Here is a 22,415-nt window from a genome sequence, read left to right on the forward strand (position 1 = left end):
TTTGCGGCGTCCTATTTTTATTCTTTTGATTTCTTTCTTTAGTTTTCGTTACGGTTTTAGCATTTGTTTCATTTTGTTTGCTGTCGGATTCATCTTCCGCCGAAATCAAACTCTCATTAATAAATTCTCCTATACGATATTCGTTCATTCGGTAATACCGATCGTAAAAAATGCATTTCTTTAGTTTTAAACGGTTTGCCAAATAGTCATCAACACTCACAAATTTTCCTCTATTCGTTTCAAACTGTTTTATGGGCGGAAGATAAAAGTCATTGAAATTCATTTTTTTATCATTTTCCTCGTTTGCAGTCGGTATATTGGCTAAATCGGATACCAGTTTGTCGGTATGATCGATATTTTGAGTAGTATCCGTGTCGAAATTATCGTACTCGAGTTGAAATTCAATTATCGGCTTCGGTGTATCGTTCGAATAGTCCGTTTCTTCCTGTTGTTGGTCCGTCGGTAGTGGCAATTTTTTATTCTTTGTTTTGTTTTCTTTGTTGATTTTATTTGTATTGCTCTTATTTTTATTATTATTATTTTGTTTTTGATCTCTGGATGTAGCCGTGCTAGCCACATTCAACATTTCATTCTTTCTGTCGTCTTTAGCCTTTTCTTTCAATCCCTCCAGATCGCCATCATTATCATCACCACCCACATTATCATTATCATCACTACCATTAGAATCATTATTATCACCACTATCACCATCATTATCATCACTATCATCATCACTATCATGAACACCAACAGAAGCGTTTATTTTTGAAACAAGTTTATAAATTTTGAATTCGATTCTGGCTTTTAGGAAATTTCTCTCCAGATATTCTTTCGGGCAGATCTGAATGAAAATTAAAAAAAATATTAATCTTCTTCTTCTTTTTCATCCTCTCCATTATCTCAGTTCAAAAATCAACTATGAACAACTAAGCAATTTTATCAGCATACCATATCTTTATCAAAATCAGTCGATCGATTAACCAATCAGTCAATCAATCACACAGCCAATCAACCATCCAATCAATCAATCAACCCACCAGCCAATCAATCAGCCAATCATTACATTTATGCAGCCCTGTTTTTGAAAGTAACTGACGTTTTTACCAGAAAAGTAGTCATCGTAATAAACTATTTCCTCGTGTTCAAGATCTCCACAGCCAACCATTCCATCCAATTTTAACAAGGTAAGGTTAAGTAAAGAGCCGCCAATCAACCTAATTGTACTAAACCCGGGCCAAGATTTTGAGAATAGAAAATGCCAAAACTGCCCTTGAATTTAATGAGTTCTAAATGAAATCGCTATTCGTAATTATGACTGTAATTATGATTTATTATTATAAATAAACAAATTGAATGGTTGATTGAAACCGTGCGTCATTTCGTATTGGTTTAGTGATCTGAATTCCGAGTTGCTTAATAATAATTCGCTATTTTCGAGAGTAAAGATCCCGAAATCATTTTTCAGGATATATTTCGGCGAAAGATTATCAGTCCTGTCCATTGAGAATCCTTTCCTATCGTCATCTTCTTTGCCTTTTTTGTCTTTGGGATTAACACTCTCTGATTAAATTTGATTAAAAATCCTGAAGTCAACAATGATTAGGTGTGGATTGATTAAGATGATTTCAATGATTTCAGAATGATTAAGGTCTCGAAATGGATTTCGAAATACTTTTTGAACGATTAAGCCAAGAGATGATTAACGAAATGATTAAGGACAATTGGAGATGATCAAGAAACATTTCGAAACGAGTATAACAACATTTAATAACGATTTTATTCATTCACTAATCATTACTTTTTTTATCTTTCAATCCTTTTTCTGTTTTATCCTTCTTAGATTTTTGATCCCCGTTGATATCTTTAGTGAGAGTATCATCTTTATCATCTTTATTATCAATGATATATTTAAGATCTAACGGCGGTGAGATATCTATACAAGGTTGAAATTTTAGTGAGCCGCTATATAAATCAAATAAGTTCATTTTAAAATTACTTCTTTAACTAATTTAATTTATAAACAAACAAAAGAGACTTAATAGCGGTATGTAAACAAAAATAAATAAATGTAACGATCAAAGATACTGACTGTATTCCAAAAAATGACGTCACTGATGAATTGGTGACCTTAATTATTGATATCTTTGGTTCCTGAAAACCTTTTCTACCACAACAAAACGCAATCTTAGTCTAATTATGATGCAGTCGTGACGTCATTATAAGACATCAAGAATGCAACTATAGAACCTTAGTAAGTCAGGCTGCTAATTCCAAACAAACACCGAACCAAATCACTGAATTTAACGAAACAGTGAAAATTTTACAACCGACAAAAGCCTTGCCCCAGAGGTGGGCAAACTACAGCCAGACATTATGACCAAAAAAAAGAAGCCACAAATCTTAAAAAATTCTCCCCCGGGTCGAAAAAATATGCTATTTAAGCACATATGCGGCCCTTCAAAGGTAAAATAGTTCTCAATGTGGCCCTCACAGCAAAAAGTTTGCCCACCCCTGCCTTACCCAATCAGAAAGGATTTTTATCGCAGGCGATCTACAGATATAAAATTACGAATTTTATTTCATTAAATTAAATAAAAAAAACAACAGAGATTTATATTCATTAAATTCTTTATTTAATTCACTCAAAAAAACATATTAACCTTATTAAATGCCTAAGGAAAGAGAGGATTTGAACGCTCAGAATATAATAATAATAACAATAATAATAATAATAATAATGACGAATTGCATTTAAAAATATGTAAAAATGATAAGTGAAAATAAAATGAATTTATTAAAATCAAGCGAATTTCAGAACAATAAGATTTATATATATATAAATAGCTATAGATTTATTATAAATATATATATATACTTTCATACATATATATATATTATATACATATATTATATATATACATATATATAGTATATATATATTATATATATAGATAGATAATAAAAAATATAGTAGCTTAATTTGATCACACACAAACCACATACATGTCTTTGTTGTTGTGTTTTGTGACCTGTAATGTATGTAATGTGTGATCAATATTCATCCAATCAATCATTCATTCGTTCATTTATTTATTCGTTCTTTAATTCATTTCTTCAATCAACCAACCAACAAACCAACCAATCAGCAAACCAGCCAACCAACAAACCAACCAATCAGCAAACCAGCCAACCAACCAACTAATCGACTAACCAGCCCACCAAAAAATATTGTAAACTGTATTTAAGGTGTGTAATATGAATAAAAAGTTTGAACACGTGGCCGAAATAAAACGCGAAATGTGTATGTTTAACCGCAACAAAATACTAAGTGTGTGAATTTTATAAGTTTTAACGTACAATATGCGTTGTAAAACTATGGAACTTTTTCAAATCCGTTAAACAAGAAACATGCTTTTGAATTTTTATTAAACTAATCAAAAAACCAAATGTGCTTTCGAGTTATAATGCAATAATTCATTCATTCCCTTGTTCATTCATTCGTCATTCATTCACTCATTCATTCATCCCTTCAATCAACCAACCAATCAACCAACCAATCAACCCACCAAACAACCAACCCACCAACCAAACAAACAATCAATCAACAAACCAGTGGTTGAGTTGAAGAAAATTCAATCAATGTTTCTAAAGGCAATCAAAAAATCTCAATAATAAAAAATAATAAAAGTAAATAACAATAATAATTATCATTATTATAACTAATTATTATTGTTATTATAACCAACAAATGTTATAATTTAAATAATATTATAGTAATTTCAAGCAACATATATATTGATCAGATGGATGAATGAGAAAATAAATGAGTGAGTGAGTGAGTGAAAGAGTGAAAAGTGAACATATGAATGAATGAATGAATGAATGAATGGATGGATGGATGGATGAATGAATGGAAGAACGAATGAAAAAGTGAATGAATGAATTAATTGCAAAATTTTGTTGTCAACTTCCTTTCTCTTTCTTTGTTTCTTCATGTCTTTTACCTATTATATATTAAGAAAAATTAAATCAATCAATCAATCAGTCAATCAATCAATCAACCAACCAATCAATCAATAAGAATCAGCAATTGAACACACACACACACACGCACACACACACGCACATACACACACACATACACACAAACACTAGCACCAAAAAAAACCCACACTCCTACTTTTTGACGGTCGGCATTTTTTTCTCGAATCCAGGTGGCGGTAATATTGACGTACGAAACGCCGCTTCACTGGCGTCTTTACTACTAGCAGCCACACTATTGCTAACGCAACTACCAATTGTACTATTTAGATTACCACCGCCACTATTACCAGACATACAACTGGTAAAAATACTACTACTACTACTGTTACAGCATCCATTATTATTGCTTGCCAGGTAGGCGCTGTGATGGTAAATGTTTGGAACCCTGTAGACTGGCTGTAGGTGGAGCTGGTTGGGCTGGCTCATCGGACTGAAATTGCTGGGCTTGAAGGGCTGTATTTTGGGATTGTACCCCAACTGAAATTGCGATTTGCTGTGCGTGGTTGTTGAAACTGCTGCTGCTGCTATAGACGGCGCTGTTTTCTTTCCACTAATCAGATGATTAGTGGCTGTGACGTTATCAGGCTGCTGTAGTATAGATGGGTGTGATGATGACGATGATGATGATGATGATAGTAGTGGAGCGGATGGTGATGATATGGTGATCGTGATGTTGGTGAATGATGATGAAGATGATGACGACGACGACGATGGATGTTGTGTTGCTGACGACAGGGGCTGCATCTGAATCTTTTCTTCTCTATTCACTTTTAAATTTTAAAATTACATATTCACAATACATATTCATGACACATACACATATTCATAATACATATTCATAATACATATTCATAATACATATTCATATTACATATTCATAATACATATTCATGAAAGAAACTGATAATATAATTATTATTATCATCATCACCATCATCGTCATCGTCATCATCACTTACGTTTCTTAGCGTTCACAATAGCAGGATCAATCTTAAGACCATCAACATCATCATCAGTAGCCCTAGCGACAGTCGCAGAAGAAGCAACCACAGCAGCGCCAGGAGTCGTCGTACAAGTAGTAGTAGTAATAGTAGCACTATTAGTAGTTACAGTAACAGCAACACTACCCTTACTCTTGTTAATATCTCTATTATTATTGCTATCCGCATAGAAGTTATTATTTATAGTCGGGGCAGGGAAATCCCGATCTAAAAATAGACCAGCGAAATTTCCATTGTTTGCAAACATAACATTGCTACTGCTGTTAGCAGCAGCTGCAGCAGCAGCGGCAGTAGTAGTAGTAGTAGAAGTAGAAATAGTAGTTGTCGTCGAAATGATGTTGTTGTTACTGTCTATGGTTTTGGGGAGTTCGTTGCTTTTTAAAAATGGCGGTTGGGGCCCGAAGCTGATGTTAATGTTGGGAAAAAGGGCCTTGAAGCCGGCCTGCCATTTTTTTTGATCACTGTTACTGTTTTGAGGCTGTTGTTGTTGTTGTTGTTGTTGTTGTTGTTGCTGCTGCTGCTGTTGTTGTTTGATTTGCTGGTATGGGTTATTATGCTGTAAAAAAACATTGTTGTTAGTGTAATGTTGTTGTTGCTGCTGCTGCTGCTGTTGCGTGTAGAAATGTTGTTGTTGTTGTTTGTTGAAGGCAGCACGAGCCTGGTACAGATTGCGGAGTTGTTGTTGCTGCTGCTGCTGAATCGAAAACCTGCTATACGGCGATGTGTTGTTGTAACAATTCTGCGAGTTATAGAACAGAGCCTCGTCTAGAACAGGGTTGAAAATATTACTCTTATCAATCATACAATCCCAAGATGATGACGACGATGAAGATGTTGTTGTTGTTGTTGATGTTGTTGTTGTCATAGCAAACGATGTCGTTGTTGTGGCTGTATTCGGCGAGAAAAACATAGTATTACTGCTATTTAACATAAAGGGAGACATGGGAAAACATGGAGATGTTGTTGTTGTTGTTATTGCTGCTGATGTTGTTGTTGTCGGAGTTGTAGTTAGTGACGCCGGCGACAGAAATTTGTTGTAGTTGTTGTTGCTACTGCTGCTGCTGCTGCTGTACGAGGGGAAGAAGTTGGTGGTGGCGCTCATGTCTTTGTTCATGTTGTTACTGGCCATCATTGCTGTGTGCGGGTGATCAGGCAAGTGAATGTTAGCATTGCCATCATTAATATTGTATTATTATTCCATCAGAAAAAAATAATTTTCTGACACACAAACACATGCACACACACACACACGCACGTATGCGTACGAACACATACATTGGTGTGTATGTGTTTGTACGTACACACATACACATAAACAAACACACACACATACACAAACACACACACAGAAGCACACAATCATACAATACAAAAGGAGTGCAAAACCAACCGAACGCACCTTCATAATATTGGTTGCCAACACCACTGCAGCCATTCAGCTTGGAAGAACTACAACTAGCACCACCTCCATATAGGCTGCCGACACCGGCCCCATAAACGCCCCCAGCATACAACCCCCCACCATTAATACCCCCGTAGATGCCACCCACGCCGCTGACAGCGCCACCAATGCCACTTTTAAAATAGTGCATAGGCGATACTGGTATTGACGACGGGGTTGTTGTCGTTACACGAGGCGGAAAAATTGATGCTGATAACGATGACGACGGCATGAAGCAGCTAGCTGTAGTCGATAAGCTGCTAGCCGTAGCTAAAGCTGTAGCTATAGCTGTAGTTGTAACTACAGTAGCGGGCATCGTCGTGAAATGCGAGTATGGATGGTGGCTGAATGTCGATGATGAGTATAACGATGACGACGATGATGATCTTGGTGTTAGTTGTCGTTGTTGGTACTGTTGCTGTTGTACGAGTTGTTGAAACAGGTGATGCGTTGGCTTCATCTGCTGGAAATTAGCTGTAGATGGCGCTTTTTGCTGCTGCTGAAGCTGCTGCTGGTGCTGCTGATGTTGCTTTAGAAGGAGCTTGTTCTGAAAGAGCAGTTGCTGCTGTTGTAGAAGTTGCTGCTGCTGCTGTAGCTGCTTCAGTTGGGAAGACTTCTCTACCTCCAGCATGGCCGCCAAGCCTTGTGAAGATTCCTTCCATGGGTCGAAGCCTGTTTAAGAAAGAATTTAGCGCTAATTAATTCAGTCATTCATTCTTTCATTCATTCATTCATTCATACATCCATTCACTTATTCATTCTCTCATTCATTCACTCATTCATTCATTCCTTCAATCCATCAATCCCTTACCAAGATCATCGTCAATATTAGTATCATCGTCTCCGTAGATATCATTATTGTAGTTGTTGACACCAGTGTAAGAATTGTTGGTCATCTTCTCATCATCATTATCCCCGCCATCGTAAACTTTAATACTATTACCATCATCATATTTAATGACGTCATCATTCTTATTATTATTACATTTAATTACGCTACCGTTATTATATTTTATGACATCATCTTCGTCTTCATCTTCGTCGTCATCGTCATCATCCCAGGCGTTTTTTACATTAAAATTATTGAAACCATTTTCAGTTAGTGAGGTTGTCGATGTTGTTGTCGTTGTTGTCGTTGTTGTTGTTGTTGCGATTATTGCTGTCGATGTTGCTTTGTTTTTCCGCGTTTTTGTTGTTGTTGCTGCTGCAGTGTTAGTATTAGTAGTAGTAGTAGTTATAGTAGTAGTGGTAGTGGTGGTGGTGGTAGTAGAAGTGGCTGCTAAGTTTGCTATAACTGTTAAAAAAAAATTTGTCCTTAAATCTGTCTGAAGCATGTAGTTGTAATCATCATAACCATTAACATTAGCATCATCGTCGTCATCACGATCATCCTCACCATCATCACAATCATCATCATCATCGTCATCACAATCACCATCATCATCACCATCACGATCATCATCATCACAACCATCATCATCACCATCATCATCATCTTACTTTCTTTCCTAGCCCAGGAACTCCCATTCATATACGAAACCAATTTCGAACGATTTAGACCATCATCATCATAATCGCCACCACCATCGTCATCATTATCATCATCGTCGTCGTCACCATCGTCATCATCATCATCATCACCGGTCCTTCTTTTGGCGCTGCTTTTGCCCTTTAAAGACATTTTATTCTTCGAGCTGATAACGCTGTTGCTGTATTCAAAGTTGGCACCGTCATCATTATCATCATCGCCGCTCTTACGATCATCATCAGGACTGTTATCATTTCTAAAATCATCGTTATCATCATCGTCGTCATCGTGAGAGTGTCGGAGCGGTAATGATGATGACAGCTTGCTGCTGCTATGCGCTCGGTTTTTCCAATCGAATTTATTTTTAGATCTGTTGTTATTTATAGCATTGGAAGATATAGTAATAGTCGTCGTCGTTGTTGTTGTTGTGTGCCATGGATGTTGTTGATGTCGTTGTTGTTGTTGTTGTGATAAATTGCTTAATAAATGTTGCGGTTGCTGTTGTTTATGATGTTGTTGTTGTTGATGTTGATGTTGTTGTTGATGTTGCTTTTGAGTCACAATATTTAAACATTGTTGATGTTGTTGTTGTTGTAATATTTTAGATTTGTTGTTATTATGCGTCGTAGTGACAACAGCCACAACCGTGCCGTTGACGCAGGTCGTAGTGGTAGTAGTAGTGGTGGTAGTTGAAGCCGCTGTCGTAGCTGCTGTTGTTGTAATCGCGCTAGTATTGCTATGATGCTTATTGCTGCTCTTAACGTGATGGGCATAATTATAAGTGACATTATTATTACTAATTAGAACATTACTATTTGTATTAGTAGTAGTAGTAGTAGTAGTGGTAGTAGTAGTAGTGGTAATAGTAGTTATAGTAGTAATAGTAGCAGTATTAGTATGAATGGATTTTTTGGTATTACTATTACCGCCATTTACGACGGCGGATTTCCCGCCATTAGAAATGGCGGGAAACGATTTCAATGTCAAGGTCGGTGGATGATTTTTCAAAAGGACCGCCCTGGTGGTGGGGTTGTTCGGATTGAGATTATTGCTGGGAGTGGGAGAGGAAGAGGACGAAGAGGATGACTCCGCCGGACCGAAGTACATGTTGTACAGCTTCTGTTCGTATGTTACGTGCTTCCTGATTGGTTGGCGGGTAGAGGGTTTATTTCATTTGGGAAGTTTTTGATTGGGTGGATTTTTTGAAATTGCTTGATTGGATGGATTGATTATTTGAAATCTTTTGATTGGGTGGAATGATTTTTGACTGGAATTTTTTGATTGGATGGATAAAATCAGTCAGAGGTCATTTTTGTAGAACTAAATGAATGGTCGATCAAAAATTGAATGATTGATTGGTTGATGATTTGATTGATTGGTTGATTGATTGATTGGCTGGTTGATTTATTGGTTGGTTGATTGATTGATTGGTTGATTGATTGGTTGATTGGTTGGTTGATTGATTGGCTGGTTGATTGATCATAGAGACCAACCCCTGTTGGATCTCCTCCTTAGTGAACGTGGCATCGTCCTCAACCATCTCATGAACGTACATGCAATCCTACAACAAGAAGATGTGCCATTGCTATAATAGGCATCACCATCACCATCATCACCACATCATCGTCATCCCCACCATCACTGGACTGACTTACTTACTAAACCACTGACCCAAAACCTAACCGCCTACCTGCTTAAGGCACTGGACCCCTTTCAGAAATCTGCTGCAGTATTTAGTCGTACCCAACGAGGCCCTGAACGTTTTTCCGGCAATTTGAAGGTTGTTGACGGCACGAATGGCTTTCAGGGCGTCCTCCACCCGAGCAAATGTTATGTAGGCGCTCTGGTGAACTTGGGGCTGTTGAAGGTTAAAGGTCAATCTCTCTAGTGGTGCACAACAGCAGAGGCACACACACGCACGCACACAGACACACACACACGCACGCACACACACTATTGTTATTATTTGTTAATATTATAATTACTGCCATTGATAAAAACCTGTTGGCTTGAGCATTTGCTAAAAATAGCTTTCTGTATTTTCCCAAACTTTCCAAAGTATTCGTTTCGTTTCAGGAGCTCAGGATCAGTTAGAGTCATGGGCAGACCGACCACGAATATAAGATTTTTTTGTATTACTCTGTATGAACACATGTATGGATAAGTACATTTGTGTGTGTATGTATGTGTGCGTGTGCGCGCGCGCGCGTGTGTGTGTGTGTGTGCGTGAGTGTGTGCGTTTGCTCACCTGAGTTCAGCTAAATGTTTTCTGTTCTCAATGTTCTTCTGTTTCTCCATACTTTCTTTCATTCTTTTTTCTTTCTTTAATTGTGATATCCTAGGTGATTGAGTGAATTAATGACAAAATGAATAAATTAATTGATTAATTAATTAATGACTAAATGAAATACAGTCAATCAAAATGTTGATTTTAGTTGACAGAAACTAAACAACCTATCAAAATACAGATCCTGGAAAACAAAAACTCAAACAGCCAATCAAAATTTAGATGTCAAACACATCATATAATAAACCAACCAACCAACCAACCAACTAACCAACCAACCAACCAACTAACCAACCAACCAACCAACTAACCAACCAACCAATCAATCAACCTGCCAACCAATCAACCAATTAACATACTCTTCGCTAGTTATTGGCTTGAAATGAGCTGGATCTTCAGTGTATGGCTGAATAAATAAAAAAACAATAATTATGGCATAATAAAAAAATATAATTATTATAACTATAATTTTTACAAAAATAATAATTGTAATTTTAATTACTTTTCTGCAAGCTGGACAGCATCCATTTTCATCTGTTCGTATTCTGTGCCAGCAAAATCTACATATCTTAAATTAAAATATGACAAAATTAATAATTATTGAATGCTATAAATATGTATATATATAATAATACACGCCTAAATGCATACATAATTAGACACACCTTATCAAATAACATCAAGCCACCACACTATGAATAAAATTAGCACTATCAATTATAATATATCATTATTAAAGTATTATTATTTAAACAATAATTAAATAACCTAATAATAACTATTTTATTATAAATTATTTAGAGAATATTAAATGCTAAACGTCGAACTAAACTCACTTGGTACCCACAGACACATGGGTAGAAATTTAGATCGTCGAGTTCCAAAGTCTCCATGCATAACGGACACTAATTTGTAATAGCAATAATAAATATCTGACACTAATTATCACTAATCAATCAGGATTTTGAAATTAGTAAATAAAATAAAATTGTAATTTAAACATCAGACAGGTAGGTAGAGAAATGGTTTTGTTGCCACTAATTCTGGTCTCTAATTTATCATTTATTTATTAATCAATTTGTATTTTTTCATAAAAAGAAATTAAATATTCATGAAAGGTATTTATTTTTCAGAATTATATTGTCATTAAAATATATTTTTAAGACAATAAGCATGAGGACCTGATGTTACATGTCAACATGTGGTGAGGTGGTGATGAAAAGAAGTTTAGAAAAAATTAAGCCAAAAATTAAAATATAAATTAAATGAACAAACTAAAATGAAAAATGAACCTCTGTATTGCCTTCAGACATTTTTGTTCGTTCGTTTGCGATAATTCTCTAGAAAATAAATTATAAAATTAATAATGGAATTAGTTAGTTAGACTGGTAAACAAAACGTTCAAAATCGGTGAAAAATTTTAAATTTGCGGCGATTTTTTCGCACTTGGCGAACGAAAATTAGTAAATTAGACTTACTTTGTGTGAATTTTTATAAATAATATGATTGAAATAATATTTTAAAATAAATTTCGAAATTAAATCAAAAAATATTTGTTTTTATTTTATTTATTTCACTCTATCATCAGAAGAAAAATAAGCTGGCCAGAGTTAAACTATCATCAACATGCTATCGTTGCAATAACAATTTTTTATTTCTTTTTTACATTTTTGGCAAAAATTTGTAAAATTTAAATACAATCAATTATTATATTTAATACATTTTTAATACAAAATTTTTAAATACGCACCATAAAGCTTTTTTTAAATATATTTGTTTTCGTATCGAATTCACTTTTTAATTATTGTGTTATAAAAAATCTTGCGCTATCTGAGGTCTTTAATTTCATGTGATATTTACTTTTGATTTTGATCAATTAAATTCCTGGTGTTTCTCACTAATTTGACTGAATTTCTAATCAAAATCACTAATTCAGTCATTCAACTATTTTATATTAATTACCGAAAAACTTCTACTTACGCAAAAATTCTCGTAAACTTTGTTCGCCACCCACACTAATTAGTTACTTTAAGAATTTTTTACAACACAATTTTTTAGTTTTTGTGGCATTGCCTAAACTAGGGAAAGAAATAAAAATGACATCAACATTTAGAAGTGAGGAGATGTCATTTTGCGACATGTACTTGCATGCAGACGACGCCTTTGAGTGTGTCAATCGCCTGGGAGAGCTAGGGATTTGTCAATTTAAAGATGTTTGTTAATTTTTTTGTCATTTTTATATTTTAAATTAAATTCCAATTTAAAAATTAACTTAAGTCTTAATTTAGTGCATTTTATCACATATTTATTAAATATTTTCATTGTATTTTCAAATTTTTATTGCATTACAACAGATGAATGTAAACATGAATGCCTTTCAAAGACATTTTGTTAGTGAAATCAGAAACCTGGAAGAGATGGAGAGAATAATTAGTAAGTAAAACAGAATTTTAATTTATAAATTTATTATTTCTTTCTAAATAATAATTAATAATAGTTTTATTATTCATAATTTTAAAAAATTCCTCGTGATCTCAAAAAATATATATATAATATGGTTGTTGATATTATTATAATTATCTATAATATATGACCTATATATATATATATATTTATTATAGTCATAATGTTTATAATAATTAAAATGATAATTTTACTGTGATACCATAATTTTAGGGTATTTTACAAACGAGCTGAAGAAAGACGAGATGAAATATTTTGATGAGAGTTTCCAGGAGGACCAAGCTGCCATGTCGAGCTCTCTCAATGATATGATTGTCCGTTCCTATTTAATTATAATTATTAATTATAGTCATTATATAATTATTATAATGATGATGGTGATGATTGTTGGTTCACATTTAATTATGATTATTAATTATAGTCATAATATAATTATAATGATGATGATGATTGTTGGTTCACATTTAATTATGATTATTAATTATAGTCATAATATAATTATAATGATGATGATGATGATTGTTGGTTCACATTTAATTATAATTATTAATTATAGTCATAATATAATTATTATGATGATGATGATTGTCGGTTCATATTTAGTTATAATTATTAATTTATAGCTATGTTAATATTGTGATAGTTAATGTGATGATAAACAAGCTGACTTATTCAATGGTAGATGAGATTAATGCGCCATAATTATTAATAATATTAACTTTAACAATTATAATTAATAATTACGGTAATATTTGTAATAATAATAATTATTGTTTTAATTATTTTATAGGCAAAATTAGAAAGTAGGGAGAAAGAGCTGAAAGAATTGGGCTCCAACTTTGAGGAGCTTGAAAAAAATCACAATGAACTTATTGAATTGAGTAATGTCCTCAATAAAACTACTACATTTTTTGAGGTTGTTTGATTGGTCGATTGATTGATTGATTGATTGATTGATTGATTGATTGATTGAATAGTTGTTTGATTGGTTGGTGGATTGTTTGATTGATTGTTTGATTGGTTGATCATCACCACCATCATCGTCATCATCATCAGTCCATTGGTACAGACATACCCATACAAGGCCAGCCAGACATACCAGACGAGATTGTCGAGTCAGCCAGTGGGCGGGCTACTCTGAGGTGATGATGAGGAAGATGATGATGAGGAGGAGGAGGAAGAAGATGATTATGATGATGATGATGATGATGATGGTGATGAGTAGGAGGATGGAGTCTATGATGTTGATGTGATCAGTCAACCAATCGGTCAACCATCCAATCAACCAATCAGACAATCAATCAACCAGACAACCAATCTATCAACCAATCAATCAATCAACCAACCAACCAATCAGGTACACTGCTGGCGTGATGCCGGTCAATCGCGTCTTTGGATTCACTCGACTTTTATATTTTGCCACTAGGGGCGCTTCTTTCCTCAGAACGGCCGACATAGACGGACAAATTAGGGACCCAGCCACCGTTAGTTACATTTTAGGAATGTGCCAACTTTGGGGGGGATGGTCTAGAACGTTTGGTTTTTTTCAGTAACATCTTTAGGAATGGGTTGATTTATGAGGGTTCAGAACTGATTGATAGGTTGATTGATTGATTGGTTGGTTGGTTGATTAATTGATTGGTTGATTGATTGATTGATTGATTGATTGATAGGGTGATATTGTTAACAAATGTGTCTTCATGGTTGTGTGCTCGGGCCAACAGTTGCATTCGAAGATCAGGAAAATCGCTGAGGGGTTAGTTCGTTACTATAAAATAATAATATGGATAAAAATTATAATTTATAATAATAATAAATAATAATAATTAATCATAATAATAATAATTAATCATAATAATAATATTAAGATTCCATGCAACCTTGTATCCGTGCCCTGACAACCTGCCGGAGAGAGAAAGAATGATGGATGGAGTGAGGCAAAGATTGATCGATCTGGAGATGGTAAATAACATCAATAATAATAATAATAATAACTTTTATGATTATTGTTATTATTTATTATTGTAATTGTTATTATTATTGCTGTTATTTTCCCAAAGATCCTAGATAGGTCGCGCGAACAACGAGAACAGACTCTCAGAATTATTGCTAGGAATCTTAAGAGTTGGAAAGTTAAGGTCCGGGACAATCTTTTCATTCATTCATTCATCTGTTCATTCATTCATTCATTTATTTATTTATTCATTCATTCATTCACTCTTCGTTTTTTCTTTCATTTATTCGTTCGTTCGTTCATTCATTCATGACAGGTAGTTCGCCTAAAAGCCTGCTACCACATGCTAAACATGTTCAGGTAGAAGCGATTAATTAATTCTTTCATTCATTCATTCATTCATTCATTCATTCATTCATTTAATCATCAATTTTTTCATTCATCCATTCTTTCATTCATTCATCCATCCATTCATTCATCCATTCAGATACGAGCGCGGTAGTTTTGTAGGCCAGTGCTGGCTGCCGACCAGCTACCTCGCTCGAGTTCAAAATCTCCTCAACGTCAGCAACGTTAGTGACGTCATTATTATTATTATTATTATTATTATTAATTATTCATTATTATTATTATTATTATTATCATCATCGTCGTCGTTTTGAGGATCGGGCAAGCAACATCATCAACCCAATCCCAAGTTCCAGCCTTCCTACCTACCACAAATCGAATTCCTTCACGATGGCGTTCCAGGCCATCATAGATGCATACGGTATCGCTACCTATAAGGAAGTTAATCCAGGTTTGCATGGGTAGTGCTGTCGTAGTGCAATGGTTAAGATGCCCGGCTCTGTTGTCGCCGTGGCCTTGTTCGAATGCAAGAAATCCCCGACTATCACTTGAAATGTTTGGTGCATTGAGTCACGTGCATTTTCACATACAACGTGTGTATGTGTGTGTGTTCGTGTGTGTGTTGTTGTTGATGTTTATAAGAAATCATCATTACCATCATCATTAGCATTACCATCACAAACAACATTATTTTCATTACCATTAGCATTATCATCACCACGATCGTCATCAACACCATAGTGTCATCATCATTATCAACACCATCGTGCCATCATCATCGTCATCAACACCATCGTGCCATCATCAACACCATCGTGCCATCATCAACACCATCATTAACACCATCATCATCATCGTTGTCGTCGTCATCACGACAGCCATCTTCTCCATCATCACTTTCCCGTTCTTGTTCTCGGTGATGTTCGGCGATGCAGGTCACGGCCTGCTCATGCTGCTCTTCGCCCTCTACCTCTGCCTCAATCAGAGGAGTCTGGCTACTGCTGCTGAGAAAAATGAGGTCAGGACGATGATGATGATGATGATGGTAATGATGATGTTGGTGATGGTGGTGATGATGTTGGTGATGGTGATGATGGTGTTGGTGGTGATGATGATGATGATGTTGTTGGTGATGGTGATAGTGATGGGGATGATGTTGGTGATGATGCTGGTGATGAAGTTAACATTTTTTTTTTGATCGAAGATCTTTTCAATAGTGTTCGGTGGCAGGTACATGATTCTCTTGATGAGTCTATTCAGCATTTATTCGGGTTATTTATTAATTATTCATGGAATTTTCACAATTTGATCTCATTAATATTCATATTCCTTAACTGCGTATGTTACTGTCCTGGTTATGACATTAAACTGACCCTCAATGCCTTGTGAGTAATGTTGGATCATTAAAGGCTAGGCCCACCGCTTATAACTGTGGTTGCGTAAGGAAGGGCGTCCTGCGTAAAAATTAGCCAAATAAATTACTTATGATGGAATGGCGTCGAGGGGTATTTCGGTTTCATCATAGGTAGCCAAATGGCAACCCCCGATCTCGGGGAAAATGTCGTCTAAACGTGTGTTGTTGTTGTTGTTAACTGCGTATGTTAATTCGAGTTAATTCATGTTAATTTATGCATATTTTGATCTCAAAGGCTTCATGTACAATGACGTCTTCTCGAGGTCTGTAGCTTTTGTACCATCGTCTTGGAAAGTTGTTTATGAGTTAGTATATTACATACATACAAACATAATTACAAACATACATACAAACAAACATACATACAAACCATCATACATACAAACATACGTACATACAAACACACAAACATACATACAAACAAACAAACGTACATGCATACTTACAAACACAGTGAGCAATATTTAGAAAAGTATTCATCCTCTATGTTGGACCCCTCCAATAAAACGGTTTTTCAGAATGCCTATCCATTTGGTATCGATCCAGTTAGTGGTTGTATGCCTGTCTCTCTTTATCTCCTCTCTCTCTCCCTCTCTCTCTCTCTCTCTCTCTCTCTCTCTCTCTCTCTCTCTCTCTCTGTGTTTGTGTGTGTGTTTGTTTTGAAATTATGGGCTAGCGTAATTACGTACACTCATGCATTAATTTACACCAACATTCATAGATCCATCTATACATACATACATATTCATACATATTCATACGTACATACATACATACATACAAACAAACAAACATACACATACATACATACATACATACACATACATACATGGACTCACAGACACACATACATGTGATAATTACTAAACTATTATTAATTCATAATTACTTATAGGTCTGGAAGTCATCATCAAACCAAATAACTTTCACAAATTCGTACAAGAAAAAGCTATCTATAGTCTTTGGTGTTGCTCAGATGTTGCTAGGAATTTTTTTGGGATTGTGCAATCACATGTAGGGTTTTTGGTTACTATCATAATGGTTGTTGTTTATTAGTTGTAGTATTGTTTCTCATTATTTATCTCATTATGTATTCTCATTTGTTGCAGCAGTTCTGAATGGTAAGTACGGTGTATGAATGTAACTTTCTGATTGGTTGGTTGGCTAGATGGTTGGTTGGTTGGTTGGTTGGTTGGTTAGTTGGTTGGTTGGTTGGTTGATTGATTGTTTGTTTCAACTTTGTTGGTTATTTTTCTCATCCTAATCATCATCATCATCACCTACCATAGATATTTTAAAAAGTACCTCAACATAATTTGCGATTTCATACCCATGTTGCTCTTCCTACTATCGCTCTTTGGTTACCTGACGGCACTCATTATCGCCAAGTGGGCCATTTTTTACGAGGGATCCAGCTTCTACGATTGCTCGCCTAACTTGCTGATTGGTTGGTTCATTCATTCATTTTTATTGGTTGATTCATTCATTCATTCGTTCATTCATTCGTCTTTCCATTCTTTCAGTCAACTTTCTTATAAAAGTTCAAAAAATTTCGTACCGTTGATACGAGCCTCAATGTAATATATTCCTTTGGTGTAAATAAATAATATCTTAATTAATATTCATAAATTTGTCACTTAGCCTGATGAATTAACATAATTAATGCACGTATTAAATATCAGGCTTCATCAACATGTTCCTGATGAGTTATCCAGCTCCAGCTGATGACAAGCAATGTGATACTATTTGGTTTACCGGGCAGGTTGGGGCATAGGCCACCCGATTATAATATGTTAATTAGGTCAGCTTATTATATATTATAATTATTTATTATAATTTTGTTTTCTAGAAAGAACTACAAATAACATTGGTAGTGGTGGCCGTTGTCTGCGCTGTTTGGCTCCTGCTAGGCAAGCCTTTAATCCTATTGGCTGTCCACAAATACAACACAACCAATAGCGTTAGTTCTTTAATTTGATTGGTCAATTGTTTGCTGGTTTGGTGGGCCGTTGGTGAATTGGATTTGTTGAACTGCTCGAATACTTGCTTCTGTTGTGTTGTTTGCTTTTGAACTGTTTCGAGTCTTGTGAATTCATGGGTTTCTAGGTTTTTTTTATCATCATAATTTTCATCACCATCGTCGTCATTATAGTTATTATTATTATTACTATTATCGTCGTCATCATCTCGATCGCAATCATCATCATAACCAATCAGGGCCACCAGAGACTGGTAGAAGAGTCGCCATCTTCGCCATCGTCACGAATCGATTTCGGCAGTGACGTCAGAAACCGGCGCTCCTCCTCATTGGCCGACCGCGACTCCATTGATGTGCTTAATAGTCACGGCTCCGGAAATAGAGATGTGCTGAATAGTCATAATTCTGCTACGAGCGGGGAACTCGATGGAATTTCAAAGAGCCGTTCAGATTCAGTTGTGGTTGTTGTCGGTGGTGATGATGTTCATCATGAAGTTGGTGATGATGATGATGATGACGATTATAGTGATGATGATGATGATGATGATGATGACGACGATGACAATAATGATTGATTACGACAGTTTTGTAGCCAAAAAAATACATTATCCTTCACAATGAACGAAGATATATAATTTTCTCCCAAGAAATAAAACATCGGTATGTAACTTCCCTTCACGAAAATTTAACATTGCAGAAATTTGATTTTGGCGATATTATGGTACATCAAGCCATTCACACCATTGAGTTCTGCTTGGGTTGCATATCTCACACTGCTTCTTATCTGAGGCTGTGGGCTTTGAGTTTGGCTCATGCACGTAAGTTTTGTGCTCTTCTGTGAGTGTGTGTGTGTGTGCGCGCCTTTGTTTGTCTTTTTCTTTCTCTCTCTCTCTCTCTCTCTCTCTCTCTCTCTCTCTCTTTCTTATTTTTTCTCTATCTTACTTTATCTCTCATTATGCTTGCGTGTCTGTGTAACAGCGTATTTGTATTCAAAAATCTTTTCTATTGCAATATACATACATAACCGACAAGCACACGCATACAAACACACACACACATACAAACACACTCGCGCGCGCGCACGCATACAGAACTATCAGAAGTTTTGTGGACTATGGTGATGAGAATTGGTCTAAAGTTGGGTGCAAAATGGGTCAATAGCGTTGTGATTTTTCTGACCTTTGCCCCGTTCGCCACCTTAACTGTCGTCATCCTAATACTTATGGAAGGTCTTTCGGCGTTTTTGCATACATTACGTCTGCATTGGTTAGTTACTGGACGATATTATGTCGTGGGTTGTCGTTTTTTTTATATGCCGCGGATATTCTATGTTGTGGCTAAACTTTTTGTGATTTAAATATCTTTGCTTGGTTTTCATTCATTTGCCCTGACTTTTTCAGTTTAAACAGCTTAATGCTATGATTTTTACTCGTTACCATCATTGTTACCAATAATAATATCTATAATAATAATAATGATGATGATGATGATAATAATGATGATAATAAATCTTTATCATCGTCCCAAGGGTTGAATTTAACAGTAAATTTTACGACGGGAATGGCCTACCGTTCGATCCATTTTGCTTCGAGAAGATCATGAAGAACGTTGAGGGATAACTTTGTGTATATGTATGTGCATGTTTGTCTGTGTGTGTGTGTACGTGTTTGTATGTGTGTGTGTGTGTGTCTATGTGTTATTCATGCGTTTTTTTGTTGCGATTGTTAATTCGTATTGAGACTAATATTGAGTGGGAGTGTTTATTTATTATCTCTTCTAGTTATTTCTACAACTTGTTCATGTTTTTGTCTCTGTGTGTTTGTGTTTTTTGTGTGTGTTTGTGTGTGTGTGTTTTTGTATATGTTTGTTTTTGTATCTATCAGCTACACTTTAAAAAAACGCTTATAATAAATAGATACAATTATGTTTTGAAGTAGCTATCTTAGTTTTAATATATATTATGTTATATATATATATATATACATATATATTTATATATATATCTATATATATATAGTCATTTATGAAGCGCCTACTCTTATTTTGATGGTTTAATTTATTTTATTCCTTAGTTTGTGCATTTAAGTTGAATTTAACCATTTAACCTTGAATTTTTAATAACCTTTTGTATTGTGTGTGTGTTTGTGTGTGAGTGATATTCGGACATGTATGTATTGTGAGATTGAAATTGATAACGTCATAATTAGCTTATTGTTTGTTTCGTTACATTCTACCATCTAATTTCTAATACGACATGTAACATCACATTTCTTTCAATTTGCACTTTATTAATTCATTTATTTAATTCATTTATAACTTTGTGATAGCATTGAATAATTTGGGGGAAAATTTTTACATCCGGAAACCCATCCTGACGACAACCACGAGCTATGAACAGAGCTTTGCTCAAAATCTATATAACTATAATAACACTATATAACTATATAATCAATAACTCAACATAATTATATATAAATCTATTTAACCGTGTATAACTATATATGTATTCAATAACTCGCAAGAGTCTATTACCACGATTCAATGGTTATTGCAGTTTTAATAATTTAAATTAACTTTTTAGCGAGTTAAAAGTAAACATGCTGGCAACGGTAAAGTCGCTAAAATGCCTTTCTAATGCTTTGAATTTAAGATTTTTCAGTAGAACTGGCGTTAATTTTAACGAGAAAGTTTTAAAAAATTTAAAAATCGGCGCAAAGTCATTTGTCGAAAAATCGTTCAGCTTGGAGAATGTGAAAACTTTCGCTGCTCTAAGTGGTGACTTCAATCCAATCCATCTGGATGAGAATTTCATACAAAGTACCAAGTACAAAAAGTTGATTGTTCACGGTATGTTGGTCAACAGGTATTCTGTATTTTTTTCGAATTCATTATTTAATTTATTTGTAATTTATTATAAATTATAGTACTAATTACTAATAGGTTGTTTAATTTTCTAATGGTAATACAAAATTTAATTTGTACGTAATAGTAAAATGACAATTTTGGGTTTTTTTTGTGATTTAATTTTTGACTCTTTATTTTATGTTCCTAATTTGTGATCTAGCTTGTTTTCCGGACTTTTGGCCAATCAATATGGACCAGGTGCTTTGTTAGTAGAACTCAAATGTCAATATCTCTCTCCAGGTTCATGAAATAAAATTAAAAACTGAATAATTGATTGCTAATATAATTACTTTTAGTATATTATATATAAAAAAGAATTATATATATAAATTAATAATTAATGTTTTTGATGAATAAAAATCAAATAAATGAATAACTGAACAGCTTGTTGCCAACTAGCTATTTAAATTTTTTCTCTATATTTCTAGTTTTTGTGGACAATAAAGTAATAGCAGAAAGTGAAGTTAGGAGAGTAGATGGGCTCAAAGTGACCATAGATTTAAAATGTTATTCACCTGATTTGGAGAATCCCAAAGTTTGAAAATTTGTCTTAAATTCACTTTTTTATATTAAAATATAAAGTAATTCATTTATTTTTAAATGATATATCTTCATAGCTAACAAATACTTAATTGAAAAAACTATGTATTGTTCAATCCTATCTAATCTTGGTGGATCGTCTCTTAATCATAATGAAATTTAAATTAAATTAATTTAAATCAAAGTATTTTGAAGTTGAAATTTGATAAAATTTATGAATGATTTTAATTCTGAAAAATAATTTCCAGGTTTACATAAAAGGTGAGACCACAGTTCTAGTGTCAAAAAATGCAGTTAGAGATAACAGATTAGGGAAAGACTGAAAATTTAAAAGCAAATTTACATTTTAAAACATATAACTACCATTTTCTTAATTTATTCCCATTAAATTTTAAATTTATGATATATTGGCTAAAATAAATAAATTCTGTTAAAGTAGAAGATTGAAGCAACAAACAAAAAAGCTTTTAATTTCAAAATTGTGAAGACAAAAACGTGATTATTTACGTAAGT

At 34.4% G+C, this 22,415-nt stretch overlaps 3 protein-coding genes across 3 annotated transcripts; 2 read left to right on the plus strand and 1 right to left on the minus strand.

Annotated features, from left to right (window-relative positions):
- Positions 1 to 9,350: 9,350 nt before the first annotated feature.
- On the minus strand, positions 9,351 to 11,206 carry HELRODRAFT_82635 (hypothetical protein; the record flags this gene model as incomplete). Its single annotated transcript, XM_009022871.1, has 7 exons — positions 9,351 to 9,575; positions 9,705 to 9,865; positions 10,000 to 10,154; positions 10,263 to 10,352; positions 10,661 to 10,707; positions 10,804 to 10,869; positions 11,138 to 11,206. Coding segments are annotated over 7 exons (813 nt in total), but the record flags the coding sequence as incomplete, so codon positions are not given.
- A 970-nt stretch (positions 11,207 to 12,176) lies between these two features.
- HELRODRAFT_100933 (hypothetical protein) lies at positions 12,177 to 20,750 on the plus strand. Its single transcript, XM_009022872.1, has 25 exons — positions 12,177 to 12,514; positions 12,656 to 12,734; positions 12,978 to 13,078; positions 13,555 to 13,680; positions 13,993 to 14,020; positions 14,058 to 14,248; positions 14,438 to 14,520; positions 14,633 to 14,726; positions 14,825 to 14,902; positions 15,035 to 15,078; positions 15,206 to 15,290; positions 15,382 to 15,517; positions 15,945 to 16,084; positions 16,271 to 16,337; positions 16,716 to 16,785; positions 16,935 to 17,025; positions 17,376 to 17,494; positions 17,770 to 17,927; positions 18,163 to 18,242; positions 18,330 to 18,440; positions 18,698 to 18,952; positions 19,156 to 19,276; positions 19,550 to 19,724; positions 19,987 to 20,263; positions 20,290 to 20,750. Exons 1-24 carry the CDS (start codon positions 12,398 to 12,400, stop codon positions 20,075 to 20,077), a joined length of 2,640 nt encoding a protein of 879 aa, XP_009021120.1. The 5' UTR covers positions 12,177 to 12,397; the 3' UTR covers positions 20,078 to 20,263; positions 20,290 to 20,750.
- A 305-nt stretch (positions 20,751 to 21,055) lies between these two features.
- On the plus strand, positions 21,056 to 22,225 carry HELRODRAFT_175453 (hypothetical protein; the record flags this gene model as incomplete). Its single annotated transcript, XM_009022873.1, has 3 exons — positions 21,056 to 21,321; positions 21,747 to 21,897; positions 22,151 to 22,225. 3 exons carry the CDS (start codon positions 21,056 to 21,058, stop codon positions 22,223 to 22,225), a joined length of 492 nt encoding a protein of 163 aa, XP_009021121.1.
- Between the last annotated feature and the right edge of the window lie 190 nt (positions 22,226 to 22,415).

This window comes from Helobdella robusta (assembly GCF_000326865.2).
Source record: "Helobdella robusta unplaced genomic scaffold HELROscaffold_33, whole genome shotgun sequence".
Classification (NCBI taxonomy): domain Eukaryota; kingdom Metazoa; phylum Annelida; class Clitellata; order Rhynchobdellida; family Glossiphoniidae; genus Helobdella; species Helobdella robusta.

Coding starts and splice junctions, on each gene's coding strand:
- HELRODRAFT_100933 (XM_009022872.1), top strand. CDS start 12,398: ATGACATCAACATTTAGAAGTGAGGAGATGTCATTTTGCGACATGTAC. Junction 16,338..16,715: donor TCTATTCAGCATTTATTCGG/GTTATTTATTAA, acceptor TTGATCTCAAAG/GCTTCATGTACAATGACGTC. Junction 16,786..16,934: donor TCTTGGAAAGTTGTTTATGA/GTTAGTATATTA, acceptor TTACAAACACAG/TGAGCAATATTTAGAAAAGT.